This window comes from Cherax quadricarinatus, chromosome 71 (genome assembly GCF_038502225.1).
Source record: "Cherax quadricarinatus isolate ZL_2023a chromosome 71, ASM3850222v1, whole genome shotgun sequence".
NCBI classification, from domain to species: Eukaryota; Metazoa; Arthropoda; class Malacostraca; order Decapoda; family Parastacidae; genus Cherax; species Cherax quadricarinatus.
Genome location: NC_091362.1, coordinates 21,321,432 through 21,337,043, shown reverse-complemented (window position 1 = coordinate 21,337,043; position 15,612 = coordinate 21,321,432). Strand labels below are relative to the sequence as shown.

General features: G+C 38.5%; 1 protein-coding gene across 1 annotated transcript in view; it reads left to right on the top strand.

The window, feature by feature from the left end:
• Positions 1–2,713, top strand: part of LOC128700375 (putative helicase mov-10-B.1) — a gene marked incomplete at its 5' end in the record, with an annotated part of 63,646 nt that extends 60,933 nt beyond the window's left edge. The window contains 1 exon segment of the mRNA XM_053793541.2: positions 1,534–2,713. Coding sequence (XP_053649516.2) covers positions 1,534–1,604 — 71 coding nt within the window.
• Positions 2,714–15,612: the final 12,899 nt, after the last annotated feature.

Below are 15,612 nucleotides of genomic sequence, written 5' to 3'. Positions count from 1 at the left end.
AAAATGGGCCATAACATTGTCATTGAAATAGTCACCAGCACGCCTTGCAACAGCTGTGTCAGGGTGATTTTCATCCATAAAGGTTTGCAGTTCAACCCACTGTGCACACATTTCCTTAATTTTTGAAGTAGGCACAATGGATTCCACAACTGGCATAGGCTTCTCAGGGTTAGCCCCAAACCCTTCAAAATCTTTCTTAATTTCCATACTAATTCTCACCCTTTTTACCACAGGGTTGGCACTAGAAGCTTTCTTGGGGCCCATGGTCACTTATTTTCAACAAACAGAACCGAAAACACTGTAATAATACGAAATATTCCGAGTGTATGCTTGAATGTTACCGCGGAGGCTAGCTGGTAAACAATGGGACAGGCGGCACATGTGAGGCTGGCTGAGGCCGCACATTGGACGCGTCTCGGACGAAGTTCGCTGAGCGGGTTTTTGTCTACTATGCGGGGCAAAATTTTAGCGATCAAAGCGTTCGCTATGCGGAATGTTCGCTATGCAAGGCGTTCGCTATGCGGGGGTCCACTGTATTTGTTTACATTCTAAAAATAAAAGCCATATATTCGTACTGAATTGCACTGAAGAAATGGGAACTTGCTAAATCTACACCAAAAATGTAGTGTGCCTGCACTCTAAAGAAGGGGTTTGGGATATTTACTGTTAGAAGGGACATTGAAACTGTCATATCTGCACACCTCTGGCAAGACAGCGTTAGTGTGAATGATGACGAAAGTGTTTCTCTTTCGGGGTCACCCTGCCTTGGCGGGAGATGGCCAGTGTGTTAAAGAAAAAGTACATTTTAAAAGTAATTACCTAATTTATTTTTTAATACTATATAAAATTGATTGAGGTTGTGTCCAGGAGATGGGGAGATCTCCCAGCACTGTTAAGAGATCACACTATTGAGAGATCACTCTTTAATGCTTATCAGAATTTTCTATAAATTTTGTTTCATCTATTCATGAAAGGCTATCAATGAAGTGTTTAACAGAAGAAAGCAAACAGTTTGCTATATACCTATGCTGAACTAAAGTAAAAGTTAGAATCTAAGGGATTAGCATGCTGCCTCTCACAATAGTACTGCTATTGATGATGTAACAGCAGTAGATGGTAGAAGCCTTGCTCATACAACTTCCTTGTTTTATTAGACTGCTAATTAAGTGCCACTTAGCCATACCTAGCAAAATGTGGGGGTTTCTAGAATATGTTGTTGTCAGCTGGTGTCATACAAGTTCCTTAGTGAATGCATACTGTATTGTTACTACACAACTTTCATTTATTCTTTATCAGTCACCAACTTGTAGAAATACCCAACATGTTCATCTTGTAGGAATACAGATGTACATACAGTACATCTTTACTCTTTAGTTCAAACAAGGGAGTCCTCATTTTGAGATCATGTAAAAATTTTCCACAAATGTAAACATATTAATTATGCATTATTTACCACCATGAGAATTCCTTGTGGGTGAATCTATTTTTTTTTTTCTTCAGAATTTATCCACATTGCTAATCTTTTGTTTACAGGTCCAATACTGGGAGAGGATATAAGTGCACGCGAGTTAATAGAAACTCCAGAGTGGCGAGCAGAGCACTAGTACTGGTGCAGGTAGCCTTCACCAGGCTAACACGAGAGGCCTTACATGCATCGATACCCTAGTGGGTATCACACTTTTCATGTAAATTTGTTCACGTTTATTTTTCCGAGCTGTGTAGTTAAGAGATGATTAGCCAGTTGCTGAATTATGTCCATTTGTGAGTGTGATGGCACAATATCCAGAGATAATGCATTTGTTTTGTATTATTCAAAAATAGTATTTTACTGTAAATTACCTTCTTGTTTGTATTTTTATATTCCGTCTGTCTTGACTTTTTTTGCCAAGACCCTTGTGAAATATTGTTTCATATTTGTAGTGTGTTTGTAAAACTATGTGGGTTAGAATACTGATATTTAAAACATTTTGATTACCTGTCATCCTGTACACTTTTTAATAGATTTAGTCCCATTTTATTGTGATACTGGTATTCCTTTACTTTAAAAAAAAAAAAAAAAGATTCTCAGTTTTATCGCCATACAGATTGAGTTCTTTAGCAGTTTTATTGTTTGTATAGTAAATGTTTTTTTTCAACAATGTGTATATTAAGAATTTCAGTTTTTTTATATTTTCTGAACATGACACTGTTTTAATTATGTATATAGATTTTAGCATAATTTCTCTGGAGAGAGACTATGAAACACAAGTAAGAGTTGTGCAATAACTGAATATTAGTTATGCTTTTTAATTTGAACAACATAAAACACTAGGTGAAAGATGAGTGGCAGAGTTATTTGTTACTGAAGACTGAATATGATTCAAGACATTAACTTTTAGTAAATGGCAGAAAAGTAGCATTTCTTAAATATTTTATTATAGCAGTTATTTGAGATAGATACATATTTGACATGAATGAAATACATGCTAAATGTCTTTATAAATTGAGTAAAATCTGTAATATCTGACAACAGTGAGATTGAAATCATACTGAATGAGAATACTGTATCCACTTACATTACTACCATGGACTTTTATACAGGCAAGTCTTAATTTGAGTAACATCATTATTACTTGCCTCGGAATTTGAGATTGTATTACCCTATACCTCTGTAGAGTATGCGAAAAATATTAGAGATTGCTCTTCTCCAAATAAAAAAAATTACCCAAGTAGCTTTAACTTGCATCATTCTGACCGATATATGGTGATTATTGAATGTGCAGTATTATAATCATTTTTATGTAAGGAACATTTAACATAACATTTTTGGGGGTTGGGGGGTAAATATTCTTTTACCTGGCAATGAGAATAATTTTATTTCATGGTACAGCACAATGACCCCTCTTAGTTACCCATTTTAAAACTGGCTTTTTGTTTTGCTTTTAAAACCAACCAAGAATGTTGATGAGGCTTGCCTCTATTATAAACAGGGTTTGTACAAATGAATTTCCTATTCGTGATACTGACCTGTCTAGTGAATATTTTTTTTTGATGGGTGGGGGGGGGGGATGGGAGGCATGAAACACTAATTTTGTTTTAGGAAATTTTTCTTAATTTTGTTAGGCTTACGGTGCTGTATAACCCTTGTGGGTTTAGCCTAACGGATAATGATTAAGCTTTACAAATTTCATTACTCAGGTTTAGTAATCAATATTTTCTGTTCACTAATCATTCTTTGAAATCCAGTGATTTCAGAAGCATTTGTTCATACATTATCAATGTTAATTAGTTATGTTATTGAAAACCACCAGTAAAATTGCTTACTGTACATTTGCTGAAAAAATTACAAATGTGTAACTGCTAAAAACATTAGTGTTCCAAATTATGAAGGAAACCCAAATATCATCAATGTACAAATATCAGCATTTAAATTTTATGATGTAAAATTTTAATTTGGTGAAACTTTTTTTGTACATTTAAGCAAAATATTAGAATTTTTGACTGATATTTCCAACTGTAAAAAGAACTAGAGTATCACAAGTTATTCAAACACTAGATATTACATATTTTACCTTTATAAGAATGAAAAGTATGTTTTTCATAATTTAGTCAGTGAGATGCAATTTAAAAAATTATTAATGCTCATGTACAAAGTAATATAGATATGTAACATTGTTGCTTGACATGCAGGATGTTCCTATATATAAAATGACTAGACACAGCCAAATATACCCATTTAGTATGACTACATAATTAACCCTTCAAAGGAGGTGTCTCGATGTCAGTGAATGGCACTTGGTCCAAGGAAATGGAACTAACCTTCTTGTATTGAATCTGATTGCCTCCAATTTCCTAGGTGCTGTATGACCTCTACAGGTTTAGTGCACCATCCATGAATGTAATATTGTATGTAACCAAATGTACCTATGCACAGGAATTTTTTTTGTTAGTATGTTGAGGTATACATCAACTAAATGGGGCATCTTGATATGTACCATCTTTTGTTGAATTTGGGACCAAACGTTAAAAGATAATGAAAAGCTTAACAAATAGTAACTAGCAGTGAAATCACAGTGCTTAAGACTGAGGAAATGTGTGGCTTCAAATCCAGTAAAAAATTTTGAATTTAGTCTTTTCTACACAAATGACTGTTTTAGCACAACTGACCCATCCAGTTCCCATGTTTCTAGCATGTTTCCTGCCATTCTTTTGTGTTCTCTCTCTCTCTCTCTCTCTCGCTACTACGTCATTTCTCATCTATAGTTCATTTAGTTATGCTTAGCGTTCTTAGATACGTGTAGTTTTTGTCTCTCAGCATGCACCAAAAGCATTCCAATAAGCATAAAAGATAAATGGGCTTCAGACTGTGTGCAAGCCCACATTTAATTTTGATTGCTAAAAACCCTAGTTTTATATTAGGCCTTATTTAGTTTTACAGCAGGATATGGGTAATCTGGCAGTCCAAACGTTAGAATTTGGAAATATACAGTAAAATTTACGCACTATGTTCAGAATTTATTCAAAGAACTTGGGCATTTGTGTTCGTGCTATTGCTATGTTTTATTGATATTCTGCTATGCTGCTCATTTATGTGATAGGTAATTTACATCTTCCATGACAGGGGCTGCTGAAAATTTCAAAGTGTAATATGCAATATCAGCTTAAAATGACTCTTACATGTTGACAGTCAGTTTCTCATGATGGGCCATAGCGTCAATGAACAGTTTCTTTTTTTTCTGTAAAGTCTGTGAATAAATAAATTTCCTACAGATCAGTACCATAACTTTAATAGTTTTAAAACTTAACTATAGGCCTTGTCTTGTACACTGTAGGAGCCCTTGTGGCTTAGCACTTCTTTTTGATTATAATAATAATAATTGATTATAATAATACTTGATTGTACAGTGCCTGCACTGTAGTAGTTCTGTAGTGTAAAGCACCCTTCTGCCCAAGGAAGATTGACATGAGAATAAATAATAAGCATCAGAAGGCTAAAGGAGTCAAGCAGTGCTGAAGTACGTACCTAAAAAGTCTTAAAAGATATACAGGATGGCCTCGCTTATACAGCAGGTTAGGGTCCAGGCTACTGCTGTAAAGTGAAACATAGTCTTTTTTCACTTTCAAATACATATAAAAGCCTGATAACACGTTTACACTATTATATATATTAAGTGAGCAATAGTTAGAGGCATAAAAAATGCATATACAGTACACACATTACTTACCTTAAAATGTTTTTGTCCTTAACTGATAGCGAGTGGTGAATATATGTATTGTAGGAAGTCTGAATAAATGAAGAATAGGTATAACCGAAAACCGCTGCATTAGCAAAATGCTGTAAAGCAAAGTGCTCTAGAGCGAGGCCTGCCTGTAGGTCTTTTCTTTGAAAGAGGCACTTAATGCTGGTAAAGGACTTTTGAACCAGGCAATTGGGACTGCCCTCCCTTTCCTTGGACCAACTCTGCCTCCTCTTCCAGGTGCTGTATGATCCTATGGGTTTATGCTCATGAATACACTAGGCCATTTGTTGATATTTCTGCAGGAACTGCCATGAATCTTCGCACAAGCACATATACGTAGATAAGTAGCTCATATTACACTATATGTGCAAAAGGACCTTAATAGAAAGAAATTTTAAAGCCCAAGAGCGTCTGTGATCTCTTATGGAATTCCAAGTACTTTTGTGATATTTTATGGAAAGCCAAGTACTTCTGTGATCTCTCAATGGGCTCTCCTAGGATCCCTAAGACATTTTCCCTCATCCATGCCTATGGTGTGTGCAATTCTAGGCCCGTACAATCCCTCCCTTATAATAGTTACAGTCGTCATGTCACATTTCAGTTTGTAATGACTGGAATATGTGTTACTTTGCATATCACAAGTAACATGGCTTGTCAACCCATGTGAAAGTTGTAGGCAAATTTCTTTCGTATCTTTGTTTTTGTTTCTCTCTACCCAGTTAAGTGTCTTGTGCCTTGACAGGTAACATAAGTAAAATAAATAAATGTTTTTAAATCTCGATATATTTGTACAGTATATTTTTACATGTAATATTATATGATACACAATGATCTGCTAAGTAAAATAATGCTGGTAAAATTGTGCAGTGTTGTGCTAGCATTCATCATACAATTATTAGGTTTCTAAAATGTTTGCAAACTCCCAAAACTGGCAACTACTTGGTAGAGGAACAGTTGAAATAATTGAAATCTTTTTGGTCTTGTTTTTGTAGTTTAGTAGTAAAAGCATTTATGTTTATTGTCATGTGTTTAATTTTTCAAATGTCTAATATTGATGGTATAATAAGTCATAAAATAAGGGGTATTTTTATAATAAATTTCACAAAAATGAAACGTGACAAAGTTTTCCTCTTATGTTCACTAGACTGAAGCTGTGTGTATTCTCATCTATTTTTTTTTTGCCATTAATGTAATATGATTTGGATACACTTAAGCTTAAATTGTCCCAAGAAATGGCACCAGAATATGGGAAGCCCAAAGTATTACACAAAGTACAATTAATGTTTTGGTTTGCTTATCAAAAGAAAGGCTATGTTATTTCTCGGCATTAATTTTACATATTTAATTTTAATGGTGTATATGGATGTCTACTTGGTGCCATAGTTCATGTCTTAATTCTCTGCCATCCTGATCCTTGAGATGTGAGCTTTTTGCAGCATCCAGGCAGAGTTGATAAACATGGGCAGTGTTAAAGGTGTGTTAAATAGCAATTCTGGGGTCAGAGAGCTTGTTTATTTTATTTTGAAGCTAATCATACTTTGTAGACAAAACCCATTATGATGCTATCATGTGCAATTTTTATTTCGATTTTAAATACAGTATTTTGTATCAGTTTTTGTATGTAAAATAATGTGTGCATAAAACAATCTAATTGTTCTAGCCTGTTGAATTTCACAATAGCATATGAGTATATTTTATTCTTTTTAAAGTGATTATTGTTAGCCTAACTGCATTACTTGTGAGATAGGGTCAGTAAGACATGCAATTTGCAACTTGTGGGCCATATTTCCAACATGTAATTTTTTTTAAGTTATCTAATCTTGGCTCATTTCAAAGCCTAGACATATTAAGGTGTATTCACCAACAAGGTATCAGCCTAATCCATTCCATGTCTTGTAATATTTAAGGAATGCAGAGAATCTGCATTAAAGGTGAGATTCCCAAAGCTAATAATGTATAGCAATAAAGTAGTTGCATCAACTCTTTGTAGTTTTCCTGTTCACCTAGTATTATTATAATAAAAAAAGAAGCGCTAACCCACAAGGGCTATACAGCGTGTTCACCTAGTAGTATATTGAAGGAGAAATAATTTTTTTAAGCATTACATCCAGTCTGATTATAGTATTATTTTTGTATAATACTGGCTGTTTGTAGATGAATGGTTCAGAGAACCGACTTGTTAATAAATTAGGCATGTGTAACTCTTGGGTATATTTATTGAGGAAACGTTTTGCCACACAGTGGCTTCATCAGTCCATACGTAGGAGAAACTTGAAGAACAGGAGGAGAATGAGGTAATCGGTCCCTCAACCTTGAGTCGATGTGTTCATCAATCTTGAATAGAATACGGCATATGAGCGGAGAAGCAGCTTATAAACCGTATGGCAGGAGAGGTGCAATAGTCATAGGTGGTGTCACATTTGTTCAATGTGGAAGTAGGTCATGCCCAAGAATTAGGCAAGCGAAGAGTTCCTAAGTATTAAGATCCCAAGAAGTTGCAGTGTCTGACAGGTTTGTAGATGAATGGTTCAGAGAACCGACATGATGGACTGAACACATCGACTCAACCTTGAGGGACTGATTACCTCATTCTCCTCCTGTTCTTCAAGTTTCTCCTACGTATGGACTGATGAAGCCACTGTGTGGCGAAACGTTTCCTCAATAAAGATACCCAAGAGATGCACATGTGTCTTAATTTATCAATACTGGCCGTCTCCCACCAAGGCACGGTGACCCGAAAAAACAAAGCTTTCACCATTACTTGCTCAGTTTTACCAGAGGTGTGCTGACACTACAGCCCAGATGCCCTACAAACTGCAATTCCCACCCCTCTTTCAGAGTGTAGGCACTACTTCCAGGACTCGAGTATGGCTAACCAGTTATCCTGAATTTCATAAATGTTAACCATGCCTCTACTAATTCCTATGTAACATGCCTATTATTAATATTATTATTATTTGAAGGAATAAGCAGCCCCTTCCCTTACTTGAATCAAATATGACTGGCTTTCTCCAATTGTTGTATGGGTTGTAAAAGGTTTAGTGCTTTCCCCACAAATATAATTTGTAAATTTTTGATGAAGTATAAGATAAAACAGAAAGCTGAAAGTTATCTGAATTCGACTAGGGTGACCAACTGTACAGTATTCTCAGACTCTCCTGCTACTCTTTCAAAACTTTATCCCATTCATGGTCAAGGGTTACATTTGTCTCATGGCTTTGATCTTCCCTACCCAAGAGCCTGTATACAGAGTCAAATACTCAGTCTTTGCAACACTGACACGATACTCTGTCTCCACTATTTTGTCCACTTTCACAACCTTCATGATCCTTCCGTGTATAGAAGGATTACCGATATTAGTAGGTTAACTGATCGACCCTATTTATTACGCCCTTATCGATAACTCTTCGTATTCACACTGATGTCACAATTTATCTACCTTTACAACCACTGTATATCTTGCTTTTGTGTTCATCCTTGGGAAAGTCTCAACAATTCAAGTTTGCTCCTATGCCAAAATGCTCACTTTCTTACTGCAACCTTAACCTTACTCTGGAAAACTTTGTCTCATTCTCATGCTATATGTTAAATGATGATCCTAAACCCCTCGATGGTGTCTGGAATGAAGCTTTTTTTTTTTTTCCAGAAAGATTGATCCGAGGACATTTACTGGGGTCGATCAGTAGTTCCATGTGTAATCAATTCTCATCACTGTCTCCTTTGCGTCTATGTCTACCTCACCATTTGTGGCAATTTCCAACTCTCGGCTATTATTATTACCAAAATCATAATTAGCTTAGCGCTAAATCCACTAAAGTGTGCTACAAGCTATCCAAAAATTTGACCTGTTCCCCTCGTCTTTTGTATACTGGGCTGTATAGTCCTTGTGGCTTAGCGCTTCTTTTTGATTATAATAATAATAATTTTGTATACTGGACAAGTTTGGTTATGTTACATTTCAATAAGCACAAAGAAATAAGTTTTTGCTAGGTCCCTAAACAGAAGTCAGAATAAAGGAGCTTCCCTTGAAGTGTTGTACGACCTTAGTGGGTCCAACACCTATTTTTGATTATAACAATCCTTTGAAGAAAACAAATTAGCGCTTTGAAAGCTTAGGTAAGTTCAGGGGACTATGAGAGGCAGCTCAGGGAAGTTATGCAAGGCTTCCAGGACTAATTTAACAGGGGGTCTTGCTAAAATTATGTTTGATTTAGAAATATGCTGTATAGCCCTTGTGGCTTAGCGCTTCTTTTTGATTATAATAATAATGATTTAGAAATAGAAAACTTACCCTATCTGAGGTGGTCACAGCAGGAAGCACGATCAGCAACACTGAAGAGTCAGCACCTGCACAAGCAACAGCGAAATCATCAACGTATAGGAAAAACCGAATATTTAATACCTTTATTTCAACAAATACATGCACAAGGAATACAGGCCTAACTGACGTCTATGACGTACTACCCCTCAGGGAAGGTTCCTTGATGTTGGTGAGGGGCTCTTGATTTAGGGAATTGGATCTGTGCTCCAGTTCCCCGAATTAAGCCTGAATGCCTTCCACATCCTCCCCCCAGGTGCTGTATAATCCTCCGGGTTTAGCGCTTCCCCCTTGATTATAATAATAATATGACGTACTACTATATAGAAAGCTTGTTATGCAGAGCATTCCCCGCAAATTAGGTTAGTTTTGTCCCAGGATGCGACCCACACCAATTGACTAACACCCAGGTACCTATTTTTACTGATGGGTGAACATAGACAACCGGTATAAGGAAACATGCCCAATGTTTCTACCCTTGCCGATAATCGAACCCGGGCCTTAGCCTTTGAAGCGAGAAATTTTGCCATCAGGCCATTGGCCACCATTTGAAGGGAGAAGAAGAGTGACAACTTTATCAGGGGTCTCCTGTACGTTTGCCAGCAACTGTTTAGAAGAGCAGACTCAGGATAGTGCTTTGCAACCAATTTTCGATTTTTTACCCGACTGTGGATATAGTGGTAGTTACAGTGGACATGTAAGTCTTCCAAGTTAATTTTGCTCTCTGTATAACATGACATACATGTATTCTTCCTTGTTGGAAAGCTCTGAACCAGCTCATAGTTTTGTTGTAGATGTATTGGCCCCATACCAATTGTTTCTAGCACAGAGTAAGCACAACTGGTAGACCCTGATGGACACAAGTCTTAGGTAATTTACGTTATGTATGATAATTGTATAGATGGGACTTGCTTGACACTGCTTCACTTTACAGCGTTTTGCTAATGCAGCGGTTTTCAATTATATCTATTCTTCATTCAGACTTCCTACAATAAATATATTCACCACTAATTATAAGCTAAGTACGAAAATATTTTAAAGTTAATAATGTGTGCACTGTATATGCTTTTTGGGCCTAGCTAAATTGCTCACTTAATATATGATTGTGTAAACATGCTGTCAGGATTTTATTTGCATTTGAAAGTGACAAAAAAGTTATGTTTCGTTTTACAGCGGTAGCCTAACCTGCTGTATATGCAAGGCCCTCCTGTACTTGTGTACCAGTACCAAAATAAACTTTCTTGCATAAATTTGATGTTTTACATTAGGTCCAAGAAACTGAAAATGTCTCTGAAGAGTGAACAGAGATGATAAAGATTTGTAACACCTCTTCCATAGAGGATGAATGAGGAAGAACATCAGGAGAAAGAGCTATAGAGGGTATAAAGTGCCCAAGTTGCTGTGACAGAAAGAACACGAGACAGAACTCTGAAGAGACGTGCGCACCTAGACAGTAGCCGTTTCTTAGGAAATAACCTTGGTACAGACAGTAAATTATTGTTATCTACCATTCCCATGTACTCGCATATGATCACGTGCTTGTGCGTTCTTAAACACATATACTTGTAGAAATAAATATATTATTATATGTATACAGACCATAGCTGACATCAATGACATACTACTATATAGAAAGCCCCTTGTTATGCAGAGCATTTCGGGCAAGGGAAGCTCCTTCATGTTGGCGAGGGGCTCTTGATCCAAGAGTGGGCCTTTTGCTCCCCTTCCTAGGATCGAACCTGATTACCTTACATTCTTCCAGGGTTTATCACTTCCCTCTAAATACAATAATCTCATGTATACCAATGTACTCTCAACCCCGTGTATTTCCCGTACTTTCATTTTAATATTCACAGCCTGGTCTCAGACCGGGCCGCGGGGGCGTTGACCCCCTAAACCCTCTGCAGATATACTCCAAGTATGCTTATGTATTCTCACGGATTTTTGTATTCCAAAGTCTGATATTCTGACAGGTGTTATCATCTCTCTGACTCAAACAAACATGTTGAATTCTCACCAAAGTAATTTTAAATTTTATCTGTCGAGTGGAAAATCCTGAAAACTGATAACGATCATGTAAAGAAAAAAAGTATTTTTTGTTAATGATTGAATATGCCCAGCTGTAACTCGACCAGAAATAGATTTAAGATCAGTGGTCTCGAACGGATTTAGTTGTTTTTAATAAATTAATCACGGTCGTGGAGTGCAAAAGGCGTGTTGGAAGGTGTGGCGTGTGCTATGTTACACTTGATTCGACGTTTATCACACAGCCAGTGGCATGGCTTTTCCACCGGCAAACTGGCATTTCAGAGTATAATAGATCTGGGTCCCCACTGTTTTATTAAATGTCCAGTTCAACCTACCAATCAAGTGAGAACCAGCTTCCTCCAGCCCAGGTGGTGCCACACATGGATGGCAGACACGCTCTTACTCTGGTCAAATCCACTCCTGTTGTACGGCTCTGCTCTGTCTTATCATACTAATATCTTATTATAATAATTAAGAGCTAAACCCTTAAAGGCCACTATATAAATATTGTACATACTGGTAAATGAATACAAAGGTTAAAAAACTACTACTGTGTTTGCTTTGACCTTGTCTTGCCCCGAGTGCTCGCAGTGCTGATAACTTGGATTAAGGCCAGGTGCAACAGGCCAGGAAGTGCCATCTGTGTTCGTAATAGGATAGTGTACTACTGTTTACCTAACATTCCGCGAACGTTGTACAACTCCTACGGGTTATACAAACATTATAAAATTATAAAATATATTAAAATGCTTTAATTTGTTAATTTCCAAATAGAGAGCTTATGAAGTTGATTGTAAGGTCTTTGGCTGTCGTTCTCAAGTGAAAACACATGGATGAGTTCCCATATACCCCTGCTGACCTGGCAATGAAAATAAAAATATCCGTGTGTTAGTCGATTATTGTGGGTCGCATCCAGGGGAAAAATGTGGGCAGTAAACCAGTCCTTCAGCAGAGTTTTTATTCTGAGTAAAAAAACAATGGTAGTTTGAGTGTGTGTGTACTCACCTATTTGTACTCATCTATTTGTGGTTGCAGGGGTCGAGACTCAGCTCCTGGCCCCGCCTCTTTACTGATTGCTACTAGGTCCTCTCTTTTCCTGCTCCATGAACTTTATCATACCTCGTCTTAAAACTACGTATGGTTCCTGCCTCCACTACATCCCTTGCCAGACTATTCCACTTCCTGACAGCTCTATGACTAAATCAATACTTCCTAAAATCTCTGACTCATTTGAGTCTTCAGCTTCCAACTGTGACCCCTCGTTTCCGTGTCTCATCCTTGGAACATCCTATCTTTGTCCACCTTATCTATTCCTCGCAGTATTTTATATGTCGTTATGTCTCCCCTAGCCCTCTTGTCCTACAGTGTCGTTAGGCCGATTTACCTTAACCTTTCTTCGTAGGACATTCCCCTTAGCTCTGGAACTAGTCTTTCTGCAAACCTTTGCACTTTCTCTAATTTCTTGACGTGCTTGACCAGGTATGGGTTCCAAACTGGTGCTGCATACTCCAGTATGGGCCTGACGTACACGGTGTACAGAGTTTTGAATGATTCCTCTCTGACCGCGACGACTGAAGCCGCGGCCTCATGACCCAACCGGAGCTGTCGTACTACGCCTCTGGCTGGTACGATGGTGCCGGAAAATTGCAAGATATAGCTTCCTACCTATACCATGTATGATAATCTATGTAACTGTATTTGTGTATACATGAATAAAACTTACTAGATATCGGAACACTATTCTTAGGTTTGCCAGGCGTCCGTATGCTGCAGCGGTTATCTAGTTGATGTGCACCTCAGGAGATATGCTCGGTATTATACTCACCCCAAGATCCATTTCCTTGAGTGAGGTTTGCAGTCTTTGGCCACCTAGCCTATACTCTGTCTGCGGCCTTCTTTGCCCTTCCCCGATCTTCATGACCTTGCATTTGGCGAGGTTAAATTCGAGGAGCCAGTTGCTGGACCAGGCTTGCAGCCTGTCCAGGTCTCTTTGTAGTCCTGCCTGATCCTCATCCGATTTAATTCTCCTCATTAAGTTCACATCATCTACAAACAGACACACGTCTGAGTCTATCCTTTCCGTCATGTCATTCACATATACCAAAAACAGCACCGGTCCTGGGACTGACCCCTGTGGAACCCCGCTCATCACCGGCGCCCACTCCGACACCTCGTCACATACCACGACTCGTTGTTGCCTCCCTGTGTGTGTGTGTGTGTACTCACCTATTTGTACTCACCTATTTGTGGTTGCAGGGGTCGAGTCCTAGCTCCTGGCCCCGCCTCTTCACCGGTTGCTACTAGGCCCTCTCTCTCCCCGCTCCATGAGCTTTATCAAACCTCGTCTTAAAACTGTGCATGGTTCCTGCCTCCACTACGTCATTTTCTAGGCTATTCCACTGCCTTACAACTCTATGAGTGAAGAAATACTTCCTACTATCTCTCTGACTCATTTGTGTCTTCAACTTCCAATTGTGGCCTCTTGTTTCTGTGTCCCCTCCCTGGAACATCCTGTCTTTGTCCACCTTGTCTATTCCACGCAGTATTTTATATGTCGTTATCATGTCTCCCCTGACCCTCCTGTCCTCCAGTGTCGTCAGGCCGATTTCCCTTAATCTTTCTTCATAGGACATTCCCCTTAGCTCTGGAACTAACCTTGTCGCAAACCTTTGTACTTTCTCTAGTTTCTTGACGTGCTTTATCAAGTGCGGGTTCCAAACAGGTGCTGCATACTCCAGTATGGGCCTGACATACACGGTGTACAGTGTCTTGAATGATTCCTTACTAAGGTATCGGAATGCTGTTCTCAGGTTTGCCAGGCGCCCATATGCTGCAGCAGTTATCTGATTGATGTGTGCTTCCGGAGACATGCTCGGTGTTATACTCACCCCAAGATCTTTCTCCTTGAGTGAGGTTTGCAGTCTTTGGCCACCTAGCCTATACTCTGTCTGTGGTCTTCTGTGCCCTTCCCCTATCTTCATGACTTTGCATTTGGCAGGATTAAATTCGAGAAGCCATTTGCTGGACCAGGTGTCCAGTCTGTCCAGGTCTCTTTGAAGTCCTGCCTGGTCCTCATCAGATTTAATTCTCCTCATTAACTTCACATCATCTGCAAACAGGGACACTTCTGAGTCTAACCCTTCCGTCATGTCGTTCACATGTGTGTGTGTATGTGTGTGTGTGTGTGTGTGTGTGTGTGTGTGTGTGTGTGTGCGTGCGCGCGCGCAAGAAACTCCAGTACCTGCTGGAGGTATTCAGGTGTTGGCTCAAAGTTATGCGTGTACTTAATTGTGTTAATCAATAAAATAAGTTTCCTGGGAAAGGCACACGTATCATCTCTCACTCACACACACCACAGTAAAAATTAGCGTACGATAACAAGGAATTTCCACATATACGAGAGAGTCTAAATTCACAGTCAGTGCTAGAGCATCAAAATGAGAGAACGTTAGAATCAAAGTCGAAGACTCTAAATAAAAGTCAGTGTGCAAATGTATACTCTCCTTGTGGTACTCGCATTTTTCTTTGCTCGGGGTCGATTCCTAGCTCTTGGCCCTGACTTTTGTCGACCTTCCCGGTTTCTGGCAACCTTTATTGAAACTGAATGCATCCGGAGTGTACGGCTACCTTGACTTATTCTATCACTCAGGATGGTATTCATGTAAGAGACTTCAGTAGGGCTGTGAAGATATCGTCAGGCATTCCAGGGTCTTGTCATACCTACTCTTTAAACTGTATATGGAACTTATCTCACCAATTCTACGTCTAATTTGGTCCACTCACAATCGTGAGGCCCTTTGGCTCATCAGCGTGACTCCCTGTATACACACCTACTAGACTGGAGAATACACTAGACCTCATCTTCACTAACAATGATGATCTGATAAGAAATATCACCATATCAAAAACAATATACTCAGATCACAACATAATTGAGGTTCAGTCATGTATGCGCGGAGCCCCAGACCGACATAATGAGATTAGTCACGAGGGAGCATTCACCAAATTCAACTTCAATAACAAAAACATAAAGTGGGACCAAGTAAA